Source organism: Scyliorhinus torazame, chromosome 18 (genome assembly GCF_047496885.1).
Source record: "Scyliorhinus torazame isolate Kashiwa2021f chromosome 18, sScyTor2.1, whole genome shotgun sequence".
NCBI lineage: Eukaryota > Metazoa > Chordata > Chondrichthyes > Carcharhiniformes > Scyliorhinidae > Scyliorhinus > Scyliorhinus torazame.
In genome coordinates, this window is record NC_092724.1 from 119,624,964 (window position 1) to 119,645,367 (window position 20,404).

The following is a 20,404-nucleotide window of genomic DNA, read 5'->3' on the forward strand; positions in this document are numbered from 1 at the left end:
TTGTCATGACATCTTTTTCCCATGTAGGATTATGGCTGAATAGCCCAGGTGTTGGGGACTGGAAGAGTTAGATTGGGAAAAAATGTCATTTCAACCCAGATGGCTACCAGTAATCAAGATGCGCTCTGATTGGAGAGAGAGGGAAAAGTTGGAAAACACTCAAAGTAATTGAACGGAGACCGGGATCACTGAATGAAAGAAAGGTTTTTTCACTCCTGGAGATAATTCTTTAAATTTTACTGAATCTATACCTCAGACTCGAGGCTGGAAAACCTTGCACACGATTTTCTCAAATGAGAGCAACTGATTGCTGCTCCTCCAGCCTCCAGCTCCTGGCTTCCCCTTGCTCTCATCCCACGGTGGATCATTCTACTCCTGCCAGCTGTGGGCTCCCTCACAGGACTGCCCAGAGGTGGAGTCCTTTTTTCCAAGTACTTCATCACAATGCCTCCGTCGCAGGATCGGTGCCCAGAGCCAATCAACCAGTTGAAGGGTTGGGAGCCCACTCGGCGATGCCAGACGTACATGGAGGGACGAGGACAGGAATGCAACCACGAGTGTTGGTGAAGCTCTTTGGAGGCATGCCTCAGAGCAGCTGAGTTTTGTAGGCATGCCTCTCTGTAGGAGGGAAGGTTGGCAGACTGAGAATATTTGCGCCCACTTGGTGAACTACAGTACAAGTGCATCTTGTCTTGGCCAGGATACCTTTCTCTTGGACCGGAGGACTGCCTGACAATGTCCCCTGCTGGTTCCAGGATCTCACTGTTTAGACTGGAGAATAAGTCAGTAATTCCTCCTCGCGATCCTAGCTTTTCCGAGTTTCCTGGCCTGTCTTGGAATCTTGAGTTTTCCTCCAGTTCTCTTGTTGCTTTGATATATGAAGATCGTCTGCTCACTGAAGTTAATTCCTCTGGCTGTGACTCAGAGTAAAGTCTGATACAGGAACTACAGTTGGCCTGGTAGGGATGTGACACTGGTGGGAGCAGATTTCCCACTGGCCATTTCTCAGTCAATCCAATACTAGACTTCGCTGCAGGCACTGTCTTTGTCCCACTCCGAGGGCCAACATTTCCTGCAGAGCTACTGGTCAATTTCCTACAAGGCAAGGATAGTCTTCTTGTAAAATATTTTCTGTTGTAAATATCCTGGTAATGTAATGCGTTATTGCTGATAAATGGAATGTAAGGAGATTTTAAATCATTTCTCATATCAATTCCTCTGGTCTGTCTGGAATGTGCAGGGAACTCAGTTGGTGAAATGGGATGAGGGTTGTGCATTACAGTTGCGGGTTTTGAAGCGAGATATCTGCTATCTGGCCGGCTCTTGTATTTAATTATTGGTCGATCTGGCCATCTCGCCTCCTGTTCTGAAGTGAGCGATGGAGACAATGTCACTGGAAGGCAGCGAAGCTGGTGTCTGCTTGGAATATAGGGAACAGAAAGTGGTTTCCTGCCGGTGGCCTGCGATCCTTCAATCTGCTGTGAGGGTGCTTTGGGGAATCTGTTTGCGAGGTTTTCGCCTGTGCGTGTCCAATGCTCTATTGTCTTTGTTGCGTTCTCCAAGGAAGTTTCCACGTTTGTGGAGGAGACCAAGTCTTTGGCTGCCTGCAACATCTTCAACATGTTGGCTTGAGAAAAGCTGGAGGAGACGATGGGAGAAGCCACATGAAGTGGGCTGGAGACTTCCTGTACACCATTGAAGCAGCTGTATATTCCCTGAAATGGAGGAAGTGAAACAGACAGCCTTGTTAGAATTCTTTACACCTTTCAAGGATTGGGCAACTGCAACTCTTTCACCCCAACCAACCAATCAGCTGAAAAATCATTTCTCCAATCAGCATTCAGTTTACTTTTGCATGCAAGGATCAGAAAATTAAATGTCAAAGTGAGATGTTTCAGTTATAGAGAATCTTTATACCTAATGTTTGCTCTCCAAGGGCAGGGGTTCGATACAGAGTCCACTGTCCCCATCAAGTACAGGAAAGGTACCGAATGGAGTCAGATGCAGAGTAAAGTTCCCTCTACAGTATCCGCATCAAACACTCCCAGGACTGGAACAGCATAGATCACAGAATTTACAGTACAGAAGTAGGCCATTCAGCCCATCGAGTCTGCACCAGCCCTTGGAAAGAGCACCCTACCTAAGCCCACACCTCCACCCTATCCCCACACTTCCACCCTATCCCCGTAACCCCACTTTACCTTTTTTTTGCGACACTAAGGGCAATTTAGCACAGCCAATCCACCTACCCCTGCACATCTTTGGACTGTGGGAGAAAACCCACGCAGACACGTTATAGACATAGGGTTAGATACAGAGTTCTTTTTTATTCATTCAAGGGATGTGGGCTTTGCTGGCTAGGCCAGCAATCATTACCCATCCCTAATTGCCCTTGAGAAGGTGATGCCTTTCTGGACTGTTGCAGTTCATGTGGTGTAGGGCACACCCACAGTGCTGTTAGGTCGGGGTTCCAGGATTTTGACACACCGACAGTGAAAGAATGGTGATATATGTCTTAATCAGGATGGTGAATGAATTGGAGGGGAACACCTAGCTGGTGGTGTTCCCATGTATCTGCTGCTGTTTTTGTTCTAGATGGTGGTGGTTGTGGATTTGGAAGGCACTGGCTGAGGAGCCTTGGTGAGTTCCTGCAGTGCATCTCGTAAATGTTGCACACTGCTGCTATTGTGCGTCGGTAGGGGAGGGAGTGAATGTTTGTGGAAGGGATGTCAATCAAGTGGGTTGCTTTGGCCTGGATGGTGTCAAGCTTCTTGAGCGGCACTCATCCAGGCAAGGGGAGAGTATTCATCACATTCCTGACTTGTGCCTTATAGCCTCTCAAAGACTGAACAAGATATAGTGCCACAAGACTTTCAATTCACAGGATTCAACCTGACTGTGCACCCTATAAAGCTTGCCTCTATAAATGATTTGGATGTGGGACCAATTGTAATACTTCCAGATTTGCCGATGACACCAGACTGAGGAGGATGCAAGAAGACTTGGACAGGCTCAGAGAGCTACAACATGGCAGATGGAATAAATGTGGATAAGGGTGAAGTTATTCACTTTGGTAGAAAAAACAAAGGAGAAATTGTTCTAATATAATGAGAGGTCAGGGAGTGTGGGTGTAGAGGGACCTGGGTGTCCTTGTTCATGAGTCACTGAAAACAAGCAAGCAATTAGGAAGGCAAATTGCATGTTGGCCTTCATTGAGAGGGGGTTTGAGTACAAGAGTAACAATGTCTTGCTGCAGTTATATACAATCTTGATGAGACCTCACCTGGAATATTGTGTACAGCTTTTAGAGTCAGAGTTTTACAGCACACAAAGAGGTCATTGGACACATAGCGTCTGCACCAGCCACCAAGCGCCTATCTATTCTAATCCCATTTTTCAGCACTTAGTCCGTAGCCTTGTATGCTATGGTGTTTCAAATGCTCATCTAAATGTTTCTTAAATGTTGTGAGGGTTTCCCTCCTCTCCCACCCTTTCAGGCAGCGAGTTCCAGATTCCCACCACCCTCTGGGTGAAAATGCTTTTCCTCAAATCCCCTCTAAATTTCCTGCCCTTTACCTTAAGTCTGTGCCCACTCCCCCTCCCAGTTTTGTCCCTTATCCAAGGCGAGATATACTTGTCATAGAGGGAGTGTAACAGATGTTCACCAGATTAATCTCTGGGGTAGCAAAATTGTCTTTTGAAGAGTTTGAAGAGACTGGGTCTGTGTTTCCTGGAGTTTCGAAGAATGAGAGGTGACCTCATTGATATTTATGAAATTCTTACAGGACGACAGGGTGGATGTAGATATATTTCCCCTGGCTGATAAGTCTAAAAGCAAGGTACATAATGTTAAAATCAGGGGAAGGCCATTTAAGAGTGAGACGAGGAATTTCTTCACTTGGAGGGTGATGAATATTTGGAATTCTTTAACCCAGAGGGCTGCGGAAGCTGAATCATTGAGCATATTCAAGACAGAAATGGATATGTTTCTGGAGACTAATGACATCAAGGGATATGGAAATAAGTGTGGGAAATGGCATTGAGGTAGATGATAAGCCATGATCTAATTGCATGGTGAAATAGGTTCAATGGGCTGAATGGCTCACTCCTGTTCCTATGTTCCCAAGATATAACAGTGTAGGTGGTATCACAGTCCCTCAAGCTCTCTTTGCTAATCAAAAACAGTGAATTCAACACTCCTGACAATCCCGCTTAGGTGCTGGGGGTCCTAACAATGCCCTCATCAGATTAAAGCAAAGATCAACATGAGCAAGTTTTAGGACCCAGCAGTCAGCATTCCATCTCCTGCTTTGTTATGTAGCCCCAGATCTTGCCAGGAGTGATGGGAGGGTGTTCCCAAACTGGGGAAGGTCCTGCATTGTGGAGATCCTCCACGGGGGTAGCCCCATAGTTGAGGGGTGGTCCTGTATTGGGGGCATCCAGTATTTGGAAGGTTAGGGGGTTGGTTAGCTCAGTTGGCTGGACGGCAGGTTTTTGAGGTGAAGCGATGCCAACAGCGCAGGTTCAATTCCTGTACCATCTGAGGTTATTCATGAAGGCCTCCTCTTCACAAACTTGCCCCTCGCCTGAGGTGTGGTGACCGCCCTGGCTAGATCACCACCAGTCAGCTCTTAAAGGGGAGAGCAATGAAACTTGGTCAGAGGTGTAGGTGGAAGTAGTTTAGGGAGGGAATTCCAGGCCTTTAAATGGCTGGAAGCCAGTCACTAATGATGCAATGAAGGATAGGCTGAATGTTCCAGAGGCCCAAATCAGAGGACTGGAGATTATACTTACTGTACGAATACTGTTCATTTACCCATTTACTGTTACATAGAGGTGACATTTTCCAGAAAGCATTGCCACGGAACCTACTGCACCCCTGAGTTTCATTTCCCAGATTTGGGATAGGTAGGCAGGTTCTGTCCTGGAGCGACTGAAGTCCTCTTTCTGGACATGGTCAGTAACGTGAAACTCAAGAAGAACATCTGGCAGAAAGCGCCAACAAACAGAAAATGAGCTTTCAAAATGCAATGAAATCCTGGGTTTTGTATCTTGTGGCATAGAATGTTAAGGTTAAAAGAAATTTTGTGGAACTAGTTGGAGATCTTGGATTCTGCTGAATTAAATTCAAGCTAACGCAAAATAGATCAGTGGCAGTGAGAAAAAGAAATCAGATGTTGGGATGTATTTAAAAGCCAAAATTGATCCAAAATAATAAGCTAATCCTGTCACTTAGTATATCATTTGCTTTCCCACACTTGGAAAAGTTCTGCCCACCACAGTACAGGAAGGATATTGCAGTTAAACTGATTTGCGAGGAACATCTCTGACCAAGGCAAACTCTTTTGACAGTGAACCTCAAGGCTACATTGACCACGTCATCTTCAGAATCATTCCTGATGGAATCAACATGAATGGTTCCAGCACTGAATGGAGAGGTGACAAACCCGGAGACTGGTTAATGCAAATGCGTGTGCAGTGACCCCTATTCTCATTAATTGTACGCCTTATCTACACTCACTCGCGCCCCTGCCCTTACCCACTCGCACCCCTGCCCCTTACCCACCCTGCCCCATGTATCTTACCCTGCTGATTGCCAGCAGAAAGTCTGTCTTGCTGGATTTCTTTACGTGGTGTCTCAGCTTCCAGTACACCAAATGCTCCCAAGCAAAGACCAGCAGACTGAGGCCCATGGCCACCAGGAGCATGTAGAACACACCAGCCATGTTATCAATATCCAGTTTGCTGCTCATCGCCTCATTCTTCTCATTCTCACAGATTCCCGTCAGCCAGACAGTGTGGAGTTTGTGGGTGTCTCCTGCAGAAAAATGGATAGAGGAAAAAACTTTACTGATTCGACTGGGTGGAATATTAAAGGGTATGAGTGTGAGGGGATTAGAGTGGGATTAGACTGCGCAGAATGTTAAAGTGTATGGGGGTGAGAAGGAAGAGAGGGATTAGATTGGGCGGAATATTAAAGGATATGGGGTGTGACGGGATGAGTGGGGTTAGATTGGGCGGAATATTAAATGATATAGTAATCTTTATTATTGTCACAAGTAGGCTTACATTAACATTGCAATGAAGTTACTGTGAAAATCCCCTCATTGCCACACTCCGGCGCCTGTTCGGGTACACTGAGGGAGAATTTAGAATGTCCAATTCACCTAAAAGCACGTCTTTTGGGACTTGTGGGAGGAACCGGAGCACCCGGAGGAAACCGACGCAGACACGAAGTGAACGTGCAGACTCCGCACAGGCAGCGACCCAAGCTGGGAATCGAACCTGGGACCCTGGCTCTGTGAAGCAACAGTGTTAACCACTGTGCTACCATATGGAGTTTGAGGGGGTGAGTGGGATCAGACTGGGTGGAATATTAAAGGATATGGGGTTTGAGGGGGTGAGTGGGATTAGACTGGGTGGAATATTAAAGGATATGGGGTTTGAGGGGGTGAGTGGGATTAGACTGGGTGAGTTTTCATTATATTTATAGCACAGAAACAGGACCCTGGTCTTGGTTCAGCACCTCAGTCTCCTCTCACCTTTATTCATCTCACCCCATTGATATAAACTTCTGTTTGTTTCATCCACATGTGTTTATCCACCATCCCCTTAAATTATCATTGCTGTTCACCTGAACCACTCCCTGTGGTAGCAAGTCCCACATTCTAACCACTCTGTGAGTAAAAGCATTCCTGTTGAATTCCTGATCGGATTTATTGCTGACTATTGTATATTTATAGACCCTTCTTTTGGGCTCTTTGCAAGTGGATATATATTCTCTGTGTCTATTCCATCAAACCTTGTCATAATCATAATGACCTTGATCAGGTTCCCCCTCAAAATTCCCTTTCAATCATTGCTGCTCGGTAGATCCTTTTAGTTTTGGACATAATTCTATTAAAATCTTCTTTGTATCTTCTGTGCCTCTATCCATTTTATAATATGGAGACAGGAACTGTTGACACCACGGTTCCATAAAAGTTTAACACAATTTATCTGCTTTTCAATTAAATCGCTCTAGAAATGAAACCAAATGCTTTGTTTATCTTTTAATGCCCCTGATTTACTACTTTTAGTAATTTGTGCGATTTTAACCATAGGTCCCTCTATTTCCTTATCACCATTTAGGGGCCAGATTTCTGCTGCTCAAATGTCCTGACTCAGCAGACTCGCCTCTATTTAAAGGACCCAGTTAGACCCAGGTGGGATTGAGCTAGCCCCCCCCTCCCGGCCGGCCTTGAAGAAGATCAGAGGCAGCGTGGGGGCAGGGACTGTCACAAGAGCAGAGATCAGTTGGTTAAATGGCCCACCTCCGTTCTCTGTAACATTATCCCAGTTGTTTTAGAAGCCCTTGCCCCATATAACCCCCTCACCCCATCTGCCATAAACCCTCCATGCCTATTCATGTCCCCTACAGACCCCATGGGCTGGATTCTCCGCCCTGCCATGCCACATTTCTGCTTCACCCCGCTGGCGGGATGCTCCGGCACGCCAGCCGGTCAATGCAGTTTCCCATTGTGGGGCGGCCCCACGATGTCAGGAAACCTCCGGGCTGCCGGCAAAATGGAGCACCCCAATGGCAGAGAATCCAGCCCCATGTCTCCTTGTATCCCCCTGCCACCTCCTTAACTACTCATCTGGTATTCAGCATGGGTAGACCTCAGGAACCATGTCACAATGAAAAAATAAACTTCAAACAATCGAATACAGATCTGACTTATACACACGTGATGGTGAAAAAAACTAATTCATGAAAGCCATTCAAAGCTTTAATCTCAAGTGTTCAATCTCTTACAAAAACAAACTTGTATTCAGATCCCTCATCAAACTCTTCAAAGTATCAAACTGTGAACTTAGAACCTTCTGCTGAGATGATTTGTTTCTGAAATTCAGCTAAGCATTCATAACCCTAGGGAAATGCCAATAAAGAACCCTATTGAAATTACATGGACAGATGGTAATTTGTTTTATAATCTGCATTAGATGACCTGTTAATTAAAGCAGTCCAGTAGATAGTGTTTGTTTAATTTTCACTGGCAGTTTTTTGTTTAAATTTCAAAATGCAAGGAATTAAAAAAGCTTCAAATCAAGACACTTAACAGACCTTACCTGTCCAAGAGCATTTATATTTACTCCATCAATTACTGACTCCCACATTAATTTTTTGAAAAAATGTATTTTATTCCAAACATATTCAAAAGTACAAAACATGAATCAGAAACATTATCAACACCCCCGCAGTTCACAGTTTGTGCATTTTGCCCCCTTTTCACCACCTCCCTCCTCCCCTGCGACAAACAATTCCTCAAACATTGGGCGCAATTCTCTGATATTGAGGCCAAGTGTTCGCGCCGTCGTGAACGCCGTAGCGTTTCACGACGGCGCGAACAGGCGCGGGCACTACCGATTCTGGCCCCCAAAGGGGGCCAACATGGGGTTGGTGTTCAGGGGCCGGCTGCGCCAGGAAGTAGGCCCGGGGGGGGGGGGGCGGGGGAGAGGCCGGCCCGCCGATCGGTGGGCCCCGATCGCGGGCCAGACCCCATCGGAGGCCCCCACGGTGAAGGAGCGCCCCCAACAGGTCGCCCTCCGAGTGTTCCTGCAGAGTTCCCGCCGGCAGGGACCAGGGGTGAACGGCGCCAGCGGGACTCTGTCGTGTCAGAGCGGTTGCTCGGCCCATTCGGGCCGAAGAATTGGCGGCCCCGCTGATTCCCACAGCCGGGGCCGCGCCAAACGCAGCAGCGCAAAAGATGCTGATTACTCGCACCTCGGAGAATCACGCGCCGGCGTCGTGGCACAGTTGCGGTGATTCTCTGGCCCGGCGCAGGGCTCGGAGAATCGCGCCCATTGTCTTGAACAGTCCCCACCGTGTCTCAAAGCCCTCCACCGATTACCTCAACTCAAACTTGATCTTTTCCAGCTGAAGGAAGTTACACAGATCCCCCAGCCAGGCCATCACCTCCGGTGGCATTGTGGATCGCCGGGCAATTAGACAGACGAAGGCCAGCCATCGGCCCTCCTCTCCATCAGCTCCGGCATTTCCGATACCCCAAAGATCGCCACTATTGGGTCCGGCCTGACCTCTACCCCCACAATCTTCGATAGCATCCCAAATACCGCCTCCCAGTATCTCTCCAACTTCTCGCAGCCCCTTAACATGTGCGCGTACTTTGCTGGTCCTCGCCCACACTTCTCACACTCGTCTGCCACCCCCTGGAAGAACCCACTCGCCCTCACATGTGTCATATGCACCCTGTGCAACACTTTAAATTGAATCAAGCTCATCCTCTCACACGAGGAGATTGAATTTACCCTACGCACCACCCCACAACACATTCCTCATCCTATCTCTCCCCTCCACAGCTCATCCCCCCCCCCCCCCCCCCCCATTTATTCTTGGTCCTAACAACCTGCACTCCCCCAGCCAAGCATATATATATATATCGCCAATCCTGTCCGCCGACTCCACATCCGGGAGCAGCAACCGCTCCAACAGGGTAAACTCTGGCAGCTTGGGAAACCCTCTCTATTCCTTCCACGCAAATTCCCTCACTTGCATCGAGCTGAACTCGCTTCCCTTTGGCAGCTCCACCCTCTCCCACAGCTCTTCCATGCCGACAAACCTCTCTTCCAGGTACAAATCCCTCGCCGTCACCAGACCCACCTCCCTCCAATTCCTATAAATCCCACCGGCTTCCCCCTGTTTAAACCCGTAGTTTCCACACAACGGTGTCAGCACCAACATCCCCTCCATTCTCCTCAACTGGTTTCACATCCTAACTGTGAACTGCACCACCGGGCTCACCATGAATCTCCCTGGCGGAAGTGACGGCATCACCATGGCCCTCAGGCTGGACCCTCTACATGACCCCTCCCCATCCTAACCCACTCTAACCCCTCTTCTTCCCACCACCGTCTCACCTTCTCCATGTTCACCGCCCAGTAGTAACAAAGCAGGTTGGTAGTGCCAACCCCCCCTTTCTGCCTCTGCACCAGGACCGTCTTTACTCTTGGTATCTTCCCCGCCTATGTAAACACAGAGATCACTGTGTCCAATTTCCAGAAAATGTCCTTTGGGATAAAGATCGGGAGGGTCTGGAATACAAACAGGAACCTCGGCAGCATGATAAAGGATATAGGGTTGGTTTAGCTCAGTGGGCTAGACAGCTGGTTTGTGATGCAGAACAAGGCCAGCAGCACGGGTTCAAATCCTGTACCAGCTGAGAATTCTGAATTCTCCCTCAGTGTACCCGAACAGTCGCCGGACTAGGGGCTTTTCACAGTAACTTCATTGCAGTAAGCCTACTTGTGACAATAAATGATTATTATTTTTATGTTCATTTTAACTGCAGCGGATCCCACCTCCGAAACCCCCTAACCTCCTCCACCACCATTGTCAGGTTCCACTTGTACATCGTCGACCACTCTCCCCATCACCCGGACCCCCAGATACCAGAGCCTGTCCCTGGCTACCCTAAATGGCAACACCCCCAGATTGTCCCCCTGACCCACCGCATTCATCGGTAACGCCTCACTCTTTCCGACATTCAACTTCTATCCCGAGAACTCTCTGAACCTCTCCAATATGCGCATAATTCTCCCCATACTCTCCAGCGGGTCCAACACGAAGAGCAACAGGTCCTCTGCATACAGCGACACCGTGTTCCCTACTCCCCTTCATAATTTCCTGCCACTCTACTGACCCCCAAGGGCCACTGCCAAGGGCTGTATTGCCAGCGCGAACAACTGCGGACACCTTGCCGCGTTCCATGTGCAACCCAAAACTCCGTGAACTCACCTCATTTGTTCGTACACTCGCCACCGGGGCCACATACAACAGACGCACCCACTTCACAAGTTTCGGGCCAAACCTTCCCAGGATCTCCAACAGGTACCTCCACTTCACCCGTTCAAAAGTCTTCTCCACGTCTATAGAGACCACCACATCTGGTACCCACCCCTTCAGGTTCATAATCATGTTTAATAGCCTCCTGATGTAAGTGGAAAGCTGCCTGCCCTTTATGCATCCCGTTTAGTCCTCAGCGATCACCCCCAGAACACACGCCTCCATCCTCCCCACCACTAACTTGGCAACTCCCACACTAATGTCATTGCACCAGCCAAAATGGGGTCAGTTTGAACTCGGCATGAATTTCAAAAGGCCCTGCTGAATTCAGGTCGCCAACCTTTGTGAATCGCACCCTGCCCTTTTCGCCCTGCCAGCTGAAATGGATCTGTTGGAAATGGGGGCGTGACTTCTGCATATGGATCCCAACCACTATTTTTATAGGTTCATGGAGTCTAAATCTGATCCTTATTTTCTGTGGAGATTGTGGCTTCCTTATTCTTCCAACCCCAATACACCACCTTATCTATATTGAACCTCATTTACCAATTACATGTCTATTCTTCAAGTTTATTAATGTCTTCCTGTAACTTGTTGCATTCCTCTTTTTTTTTAACCACCTAAAATTTGGTGTCGTCCGCAAATTTTGAAACTTTACTTCCAATTCCTGAGTCCAAATCACTTATGTCTATAATGAACGCAGTGACCCCAGGACTGATTCCCCTGGAAAGTCACTGCCTAATAGGAGTAACTAATTTTAACCCTACTCTCTGTTTCATGTTCTGTAGCCAGCTTTCTATCCATTCTGCGGTTTGTCTTCTGACTCCACATGCTTTGACCTTGGGCAAGATTCGCATGGGATACCTTAGCAAATGGCCCTAAATTTTAAGGCTGAAACAATATTAAAATGGAGCAGGGGTGTTATGGTGACAGAGGGGTTAAATTGGTTGAGGCGGTCCACTATTTTCTTATTTGGCTCAGCATTAATTTTGTCTAATTGCAGCTCTGTACTGAGACTTAATTGCGATTCTTTTATTGTTATTACAGTTTGATAATGGATTGACTGTGGTCTGTGCTTTGCTCCTGATTAAATTAGGCTGAAAAGTTCCATGTTCATCTCTTCTTCCTTTCCATTATAAAGTATGTTTAAAGCCTAACTTACCATCGCCCAGGAACTGTAACAGGGCCAGGTCAATGGCTCTCTTCCACTTGGAGCTTTTCTGCAGAGCTATCCCATAGCCAGTTGTTGCAAACACTTTGCCACTTCCGATGGTAACGAGCTTACAGCCCTCATCCTTCCCAGCCATGTAATTGAGAACAGCTGCATCATAAATAAAGGCATCAAGCTTCCTGCAAGAGGGAAAATACATCAACTGGAAACACTGGTGTTAGGAACATTGGAACAGAAGGAGGCTATTCAGCCTGTCAATTCTGTTCCGCCATTCAGTTAGATCATGGCTGATCTGTATCATAACGCCCATCAACCTGCCTCGATTCTATAAACCTCAATACCCTCACCCAACAAAATTATTTTCATGTCAATTTGACAGCTTCACTTGACCTTTGTGGGAGCAAGGTTCAGATTTCCACTACCCTTTGTGTGAGGAAGTGCTTCCAAACATCAGCCCTGAATGGCCTGGTTCTAGTATTAAGATTATATTCCTCTCTTGTGAATCCCTCCACTGGAGGAAATAGTTTCAATTGACCCGATCATCTCCTCCTTTAATCATCTCAACAGCTTCTTTATCTGGAGGAGCAATTACTGCTTTCCCCCGACTCGCCTAAGATACTTCTAGCCATAAGACACACTCACCATCCAAACCCCCCCCCCCGCCCAGGGGGCAGAGTGTGGAATCTCACAGCGCGAAGGAAAGGCAGGAGTCAAGACTCCTCCCACACCTCTGCAATCACTTAACCAAACTTATCCCATCACCCTGGGGCCAGTCTTGCACAAGGACAAAGTAGTATGCCTCATCTTATAATCAATTACCCTATGAAAACACCCCACCACCTTAATTAGTTTAGCTATTGCTTCACAGTAATGCTCGAGTATTTTTAAACATATATGAAGCAGGAATATTCAGATCACTTCCTTTCTTGGTGTCTTTGACAATTTCCCCTGAAGCGTTTTTCCTGTCCACATGAATATAGCAATCTTCCAAATTAAACATTTGCCAGTCATGAACCCAATCCCCGGACACATTAAGATCAGCCTGAAGCAGTCAAGCGTCATATATAGTCCTAAGATTCTCACAGATCAGGGAGGAAGTGGCATGGTGGTATTGTCGCTGGACTAGCAATCCAGAGACCCTAGGGTAATGCTCTGGGGACCTGGGTTCGAATCCCACCACGGCAGATGGTGATATTTGAATTAAATAAAAATCTGGAATTAAAACTCTAATGGTGACCGTGAAAGGATTGTCGTAAAAACCCATCTGGTTCACTAATGATATTTAGGGAAGGAAATGTTACCCTTACTTGACCTGGTGGGGCCTACATGTGATTCCAGGCCCACAGCAACGTGGTTGACACGAAGTGCCCTCCAGCAAACCACTCAGTTCAAGGGCAATTAGGGATGGGCAAGAAATGCTGGCCCACATCCCCTGAATGAATAAAAAATGTATCATCTATAATTTCCAAAGGGAACAACAGTTTATGTTGCATGGGAAAAGAGTGCTGAATGGTTGGCGAGTTGATTGTTGAGATGTTGCCATAGAGAACACACTAGGGAACTATTGTGGTCTACACTTCTGTTTAACTCAAAAAACGTGTCTGCAAAAGACAGACCTGTGAATTTATGTAGCTTTAGCAAGCACAAGTGAGCCAAGTTGAGCGCCCAACTGATAATCTTACTTTGACTATTAGTGAAGGATTTAGAGAGAATACAAAAACGATTTAGTAAAATGGTTCCAGGGGTGAGGGGCTTCAGTTAAATACATAGATTCGAGAAGCTGAGGTTATTCTCCTTAAAGAGGTTGCCGACAGGACTTTTGATGGAGGTGTTTAAAATCACAAAATCAATGTAGACAGAGTAGATAGGGAGGAACTATTCCCATTGGCAGAAGGGTCGAGAACCAGGAGGCACCGATTTAAAAGATATTTGGCAAAATCAGCAACGGTTAAACAAAAATGTTTTTTTTAATGCATCAAATGGTTAGGATCTTCAGTGCATTGCCTGAGAGTGTTGTGGAGGCAGAGTCAATTATGGCTTTCAACAGGGAACTGGATAAGCAAGTGAAGAGAAAATAAGGACTTTGGGAAAAATGGGGGAAATTGAGATGCGCTGATTTTCTCTTGCAGAGAGCCAGCGTGGACACAATGGGCTGGATGTTCCCCTTGTGCTTTAGCTATTCGGTGATTCTATTCTGATGAGAGCCCACAGCTTACCCTGATTTTAAGCTGGCAAGAGCATCTGTTACTGAACGTTGGTTATATTTGGTCATGTGGGAGTGCATGTCTGGATAGTTGTTCTTGATATTCCGCTCGGTGCTGCCATTGGGAACTGTACCAAATCTGAATGGCGGATAGTGGTCCTGGGGCTTCTGAAACTGTTCACAACAAAACACATTAGAACCTCATCAATGAACAAATCCCCGAGACGCACCTCACCCATTATTCACCTTCCTGTTAAGAATCCGGATGAAAGAGGGGAACAATAGCAAGAGTTTCACTGACTCTCTCCTCACCGATTTACAGAAAGTTACAGCGCTCAGCGTTGGGCCGGAGAGTTCAAAACGGGTGACAGTAAACAACTTACCATAAGACATAGGAGGAGAATTTGGCCATTCGGCCCATCGGGTCTGCTCTGCCATTCAATCATGGCTGATATTTTTCTCATCCTCATTCACCTGCCTTCTCCCCATAACCCCTGATTCCCTTATTAATCAAGAACCTATCTATCTCTGTCTTAAAGACACTCAGTGATTTGGCCTACAGAGCCTTCTGTGGCAAAGACTTCCACAGATTTACCACCCTCTGGCTGAAGAAATTCCTCCTCATCTCTGTTTTAGTCTGAGATTGTGTCCTCTGGTTCTAGTTTTTCCTACAAGTGGAAACATCCTCTCCACATCCATTCTATCCAGGCCTATCAGTATCCTGTAAGTTTCAATAAGATCCCTCCTCATCCTTCTAAACTCCAAAGAGTACAGACCCAGAGTCCTCAACCTTTCCTCATATGACAAGTTCTTCATTCCAGGGATCATCTTGTGAACCTCCTCTGGATCCTTTCCAAGGCCAGCACATCCTTCCTTAGATACGGGGCCCAAAACTGTTCACAATACTCCAAATGGGGTCTGACCAGAGCATTATACAGCCTCAGAAGTACCTCCCTGCTCTTGTATTCTAGCCCTCACGACATGAATGCTAACATTGCATTTGCCTTCCTAACTGCCGACTGAACCTGCACGTTAACCTGAAGAGAATCTTGAATAAGAACTCCTAAGTCCTTTTGTTCTTCGGATTTCCTAAGGATTTCCCCATTTAGAAAATAGTCTATGCCTCCAGTCCTCCTTCCCAAAGTACATAACCTCACACTTTTCCACATTGTATTCCATCTGCCACTTCTTTGCCCACTCTCCTAGCCTGTCCAAGTCAATCCGTAGCCCCCTTGCTTACTCAATACTACCTGTCCCTCTGCATATCTTTCTTTCATTTGCAAACTTAGCAACTGTGCCTTCAGTTCCTTCTTCCAGATCGTTAATGTACATTGTGAAAGGTTGTGGTCCCAGCACCGACCCCTGAGGCACACCACTAGTCACCGGCTGCCAACCTGAAAAAGACCCCTTTATCCCCACTCTCTGCCTTCTGCCAGTCAGCCAATCCTCTTTCCATGCCAGGATCTTACCCTTAACACCATGGGCTCTTAACTTATTTAACAGTCTCCTATGTGGCACCTTGTCAAAGGCCTTCTGGAAATCTAAATAAATCACATTCACTGGTTCTCCTTTGTCTAACGTCCTTGTTACCTCCTCAAAGAACTCTAACAGATTTGTCAGACATAACCTCCCCTTAATGAAGCCGTGCTGATTCAGTCCTATTTTATCAGGTGAGGGGAACCATTTGGCCCACCAACGTCATCCACTGCAAAAAACCCCAAGGCTCCCTTCAACACCCACGGTTTCTCAAGGCTCCCCGAGACTCTCTTTAACAGCCAAGATTCCACCAATGCTGCATTTCTAAACACCTCAGTATTCTGGTTCCATCATTCTGCCAAAATCCTACTCCAAGTGTTGCTCACTTTACCTGAAATAGAATTTTCATGCATCAGTCCTAAAGTTACCATTTACTCATTTGAACCTATGGCCCCTTGTTCTTTCGCCTTTGTTTAATTGTAAGTAATATTTTAGATAAACCTTTTCCATACCCTTAATTACATTTGATACTCTTGTGAAATCATCAGAATATTCGGGAAGGAGGAAACGGTTCAGTACTTCAATCTCCTCTGCCATGAGGGGTTGACTCCCAGTGGGTCAGAGTGGAGGAGTGTTTGTATAGGGGGTCGGGATTGAAGGCGCTAGCAACAGCGCCACTCCCGACGGCCCCGGAGAAATACTCGGAGTCCGGTAGTAAAAGCTTTGTTGAGAATTTGGAGGCAGTTTTGTGAGCATTTTGGATTGGGGGCAGGGTCATGGGAAATGCCGATTCTGGGGAACCATAAATTTGAGCCAAGGAAGTGGGATGGAAATTTTCGGAGGTGGGAGGAGAAAGGAATTAGGACACTAAAAGATTTGTTTCTTGGGGGTCAGTTTGCAGGATTTAAGGAGCTAGGAGCGAAGTATGGGCTGGAGCAGGGGGAATTATTTAGATACATGCAGGTTCAAGACTTTGCCAGAAAGGAGATACAGAGCTTCCTGGTGGAGCCGGCCTCCACATTGCTGGAGGAGGTGCTGACAACACGGGGACTGGAGAAGGGGGTAGTGTCGGAGGTTTACGGGGCTATTTCGAAAGAGGAGAAGGCACCGCTGGATGGGATCAAGGCAAAGTGGGAGGAAGAGTTGGGAGAGGATATGGAGGAGGGGTTATGGTGTGAGGTGCTCCGGAGGTTGAATGCCTCCACCTCGGGCGTGAGGTTAGGGCTGATACAGCTGAAGGTGGTATATAGAGCACACCTCACAAGGGCGAGGATGAGCCGGCTCGTTGAGGGGGTAGAAGATGTGTGTGAACATTGCGGGGGGGAGAGGCCCGCAAATCATGTTCATATGTTTTGGTCCTGTCCAAAGCTAGAGGATTACTGGAAGGAGGTTTTTAGGGTAATCTCTAAAGTGGTGCACTGGAAACTGGACCCAGGCCCCCTGGAGGCCATATTCGCGGTGTCGGACCAGCCGAGGTTGGAAGTGGGTGCAGAAGCAGATGTTGGAGCCTCACCTCATTGATCGCCCAAAGGTGGGTCCTGTTGAATGGAAATCAACCTCTCCACCCTGTGCCCTGATGTGGCGGGGTGACCTGCTGGAATTCTTGACTCTTGAGAAAAGAATTTTGAACTGAGGGGAAGGATGGAGGGGTTCTACAATTCATGGCCGTTATTCATTATGCACTTTTGAGAATTGGATTGCATCGAACATTTGGGGAGGGGGCGTTGGGAGGGTTGGGGGAGGGGGACTGTATGTGTTGAAAATGAAATGAAATGAAAATCGCTTATTGTCACAAGTAGGCTTCAAATGAAGTTACTGTGAAAAGCCCCTAGTCGCCACATTCCGGCACCTGTTCGGGGAGGCTGTTACGGGAATCGAACCGTGCTGCTGGCCTGCCTTGGTCTGCTTTCAAAGCCAGCGATTTAGCCCAGTGTGCTAAACAGCCCCTAATGGTGACTATGGGTGATTCCTGATTTTTTTTTTGTTATTTGTTTATGTTAACATGCGGCCTGCTGTTTGGGGGTTTGATGGGAGGATAGGATTGTTGTTATTGATATGGGGATTGACATTGCATTCGTTACTGATTATTGTTTATTGTTGGTGGGTGTAAATTTGGGAGAAAATGTTAAAAAGGAGAATAAAAATATGTTTTAAAAAAAGTCTCCTCTGCCATTCCCTTACATTCTGCTTGATATTTACCTTAACTCTGTTCACTTGATCTTTTATCTGGACATCTTTGCTTCCAAGAACCTACCCATGCCAGTCTTGAAAGCTGCAAGTGGCCTCTTACATGAACAGCGTTCCCAGGTTTCTTTATCATAATGGCTTTTGAAAAGATGTCATATAAAAAATTAATTTGCAAAATAGGGCTTTCGAAATAATATTTAGCAGAGGTGTTCAGGATTGGTTAATTGTGCATTTTAAAGTTGACAGGCTGTGACTAGTGGAGTGCTGCAAGAATAGGTGCTGGGGCCTCAGCTCTTTACAATACATATAAATACCTCGGCGAAGAGACGGAGGGTAATGTATCCAGGTTTGCTGACCATATAAACCGAGGTGGGACAGTGAGCTGTGAGGAGGACTCAAAGAGGCTGCAAAGAGTTATCGACAAATTGAACGGGCAACATGGTGATAGATGGAGTGTCATGTGGGGATTTGTGAGATTATTAATCTTGGTTGGGAAGGAGAGCAGAATATTTGTTTTTTAAAATGGTGAGCAACCTTTAAATGCCGCTATTCAGGTGGACTTGGCTATACTTGTACAAGAAACAAAGCGTACAGCAAGCAATTAGGAAGGCAAATGACATGCCGGTCTTTATCGCAAGGAGATTGGAGTTCCAGAGTGAGCAGGTTTTTCTATATTTGTACAGGGCTTTATAAAGATTACACCTTGAGTACTGTGCGCAGTGTTAGTCTCCATATTTAAAGAAGGATATACTTGCCTTGAAGGCCGTACAGTGAAGGCTCGCTAGATTAGTTCCTGGGGTGAAAGGCCTGTCCTATGATGACTGGTCCAGTAGATTGGACGTCTATCCTACGGGGTTCAGAAATGTATAATTGCTTGGGTGAGTTTGACGGGGTAAATGCTGAGAGGCTGTTTCTCCCTGACTGGAGAGTAAGGAGATAGTGTCAGGGCGAAGGGGATGATCATTTAAGACTGAGAGGAATGTTGTGAATCTTTGGAATTTGCTACTCCAGAGAGCTGTAGATGCTCAGTCATTGAATATTTTTAAGGTTGAGATTGATCAGAGTTTTACTGTTGAAGGGAATCGGGGGCATGGGGTTGGCAATTGGAAGTCAGCCATGACCTTGTTGAGTGGCACAGCAGGCATAGGGGACTGCATGGCGTATTCCTGCTCTTAGTTCTTATGCTACTGAATCATATTAATAATCTCAAATCAGATCACCCCTCGATATTCTGTACAAAAAGGAATGTGAGCCTATTCCATACAAACTCCCTTCATCATTTAATCCACTAAGCCTCCATGTCATTCTGGTGAATCGATGTTGCATCCCCTCAAAGACCAATTTATCCTTCTTTCGCACAGTGCCCAGACCTTTTGTTTAAATAAATTTAGAGTACCCAATTGATTTTTATCAATTAAGGGCAATTTAGCTTGGCCAATCCAGCTAACCTGCACATCTTTGGGTTGTGGGGGCGAAACCCATGAAAACACGGGGAGAATGTGCAAACTCCACACGGACAGTGACCCACAGTCGGGATCGAAATTGAGACCTCGGTGCCATGAGGCAGCAGTGCTAACCACTGTGTCACAGTGCTGCCCCGCCCAAACACACTGTTCCAAGCTCCAGGATCTGCCAAATTCTGATTGAGCAGACAACAAAGACACCAGGCGCGATCTATCGGCTGTTCACGCTGGCGGGATATTCCGGTCCCACGCTAGCACACAGGATTCTCGGCGATGAGAGGTGCAGTCATCAGGAAATCCCGTTGACAATGGCGAGGTTGGTAAATCCCACTAGCGGGCTGCCTCTGCCACCGAAAGACACACTGGGTTGGTCATTAAGTCCCGCCCACCATGTCAACCTCCTTCCATCACTCACAGCAGCATGTTGCAAGCAATACTCCTCGCAATATTTTGTTGTAGTCTATGTCCAGTTTTTTTTCAATGAATTTCTTCCATGACTTCAGTATTTAATATGGAACAAGGCACCTTCCAGTTGCTGCAGGTGCTAATCTTAGCGAGAGTTAGCGGTTTCAAGTAACTTGATGGAGGTGTGATAACCTCAAAGTGGCCCATGAACTAAGAATCTGTGTGCACATGTAGCCCCCTTTTAATTTGCAAATGATTAAATTTAAAAATAGCCAGCAACAAAGCTTCAATCTTAAACAGCATTGAGGATAGTTTATTACAAAAACAGTGCTGTAAGTTACTTAAATAGAAGTGATGATGTTATTAACTAAAACACAGCACAAGGATTAAAATACAGATAAGGAAAAAAAAAGATACTTGTAAAGATGAGATTTTAAAATCAGACCCTGAGATATTGTGGGTTTTATTAACTGTTCTCTTGTTAATGGATCCTTCGACCGGTGTTTATCACATTTGTCACTAAAGCTACATTTCAGTCTCTCATGGCTGATGCCATTACTGTCACTTATTTCCTTGCACAAGCATTTTTCAAATATAGCAATAAAAATAGCAGAGAAGCCAGTTGCATTGATAAAACTGGAGATGTAAAATAA

At 46.4% G+C, this 20,404-nt stretch overlaps 1 protein-coding gene across 1 annotated transcript in view; it reads right to left on the reverse strand.

Moving 5' to 3' along the window:
- Positions 1-20,404, reverse strand: part of LOC140395462 (glutamate receptor ionotropic, NMDA 2C-like) — a 149,186-nt gene that overhangs the window by 29,010 nt on the left and 99,772 nt on the right. Inside the window, exons 10-13 of the mRNA XM_072483240.1 lie at positions 14,234-14,394; positions 12,009-12,196; positions 5,586-5,818; positions 252-1,715 (exon numbers count right to left, since the gene is read on the reverse strand). Of these exons, the coding sequence (XP_072339341.1) occupies positions 252-1,715; positions 5,586-5,818; positions 12,009-12,196; positions 14,234-14,394 (2,046 nt within the window). The remainder of the gene's footprint in view (positions 1-251; positions 1,716-5,585; positions 5,819-12,008; positions 12,197-14,233; positions 14,395-20,404) is intronic.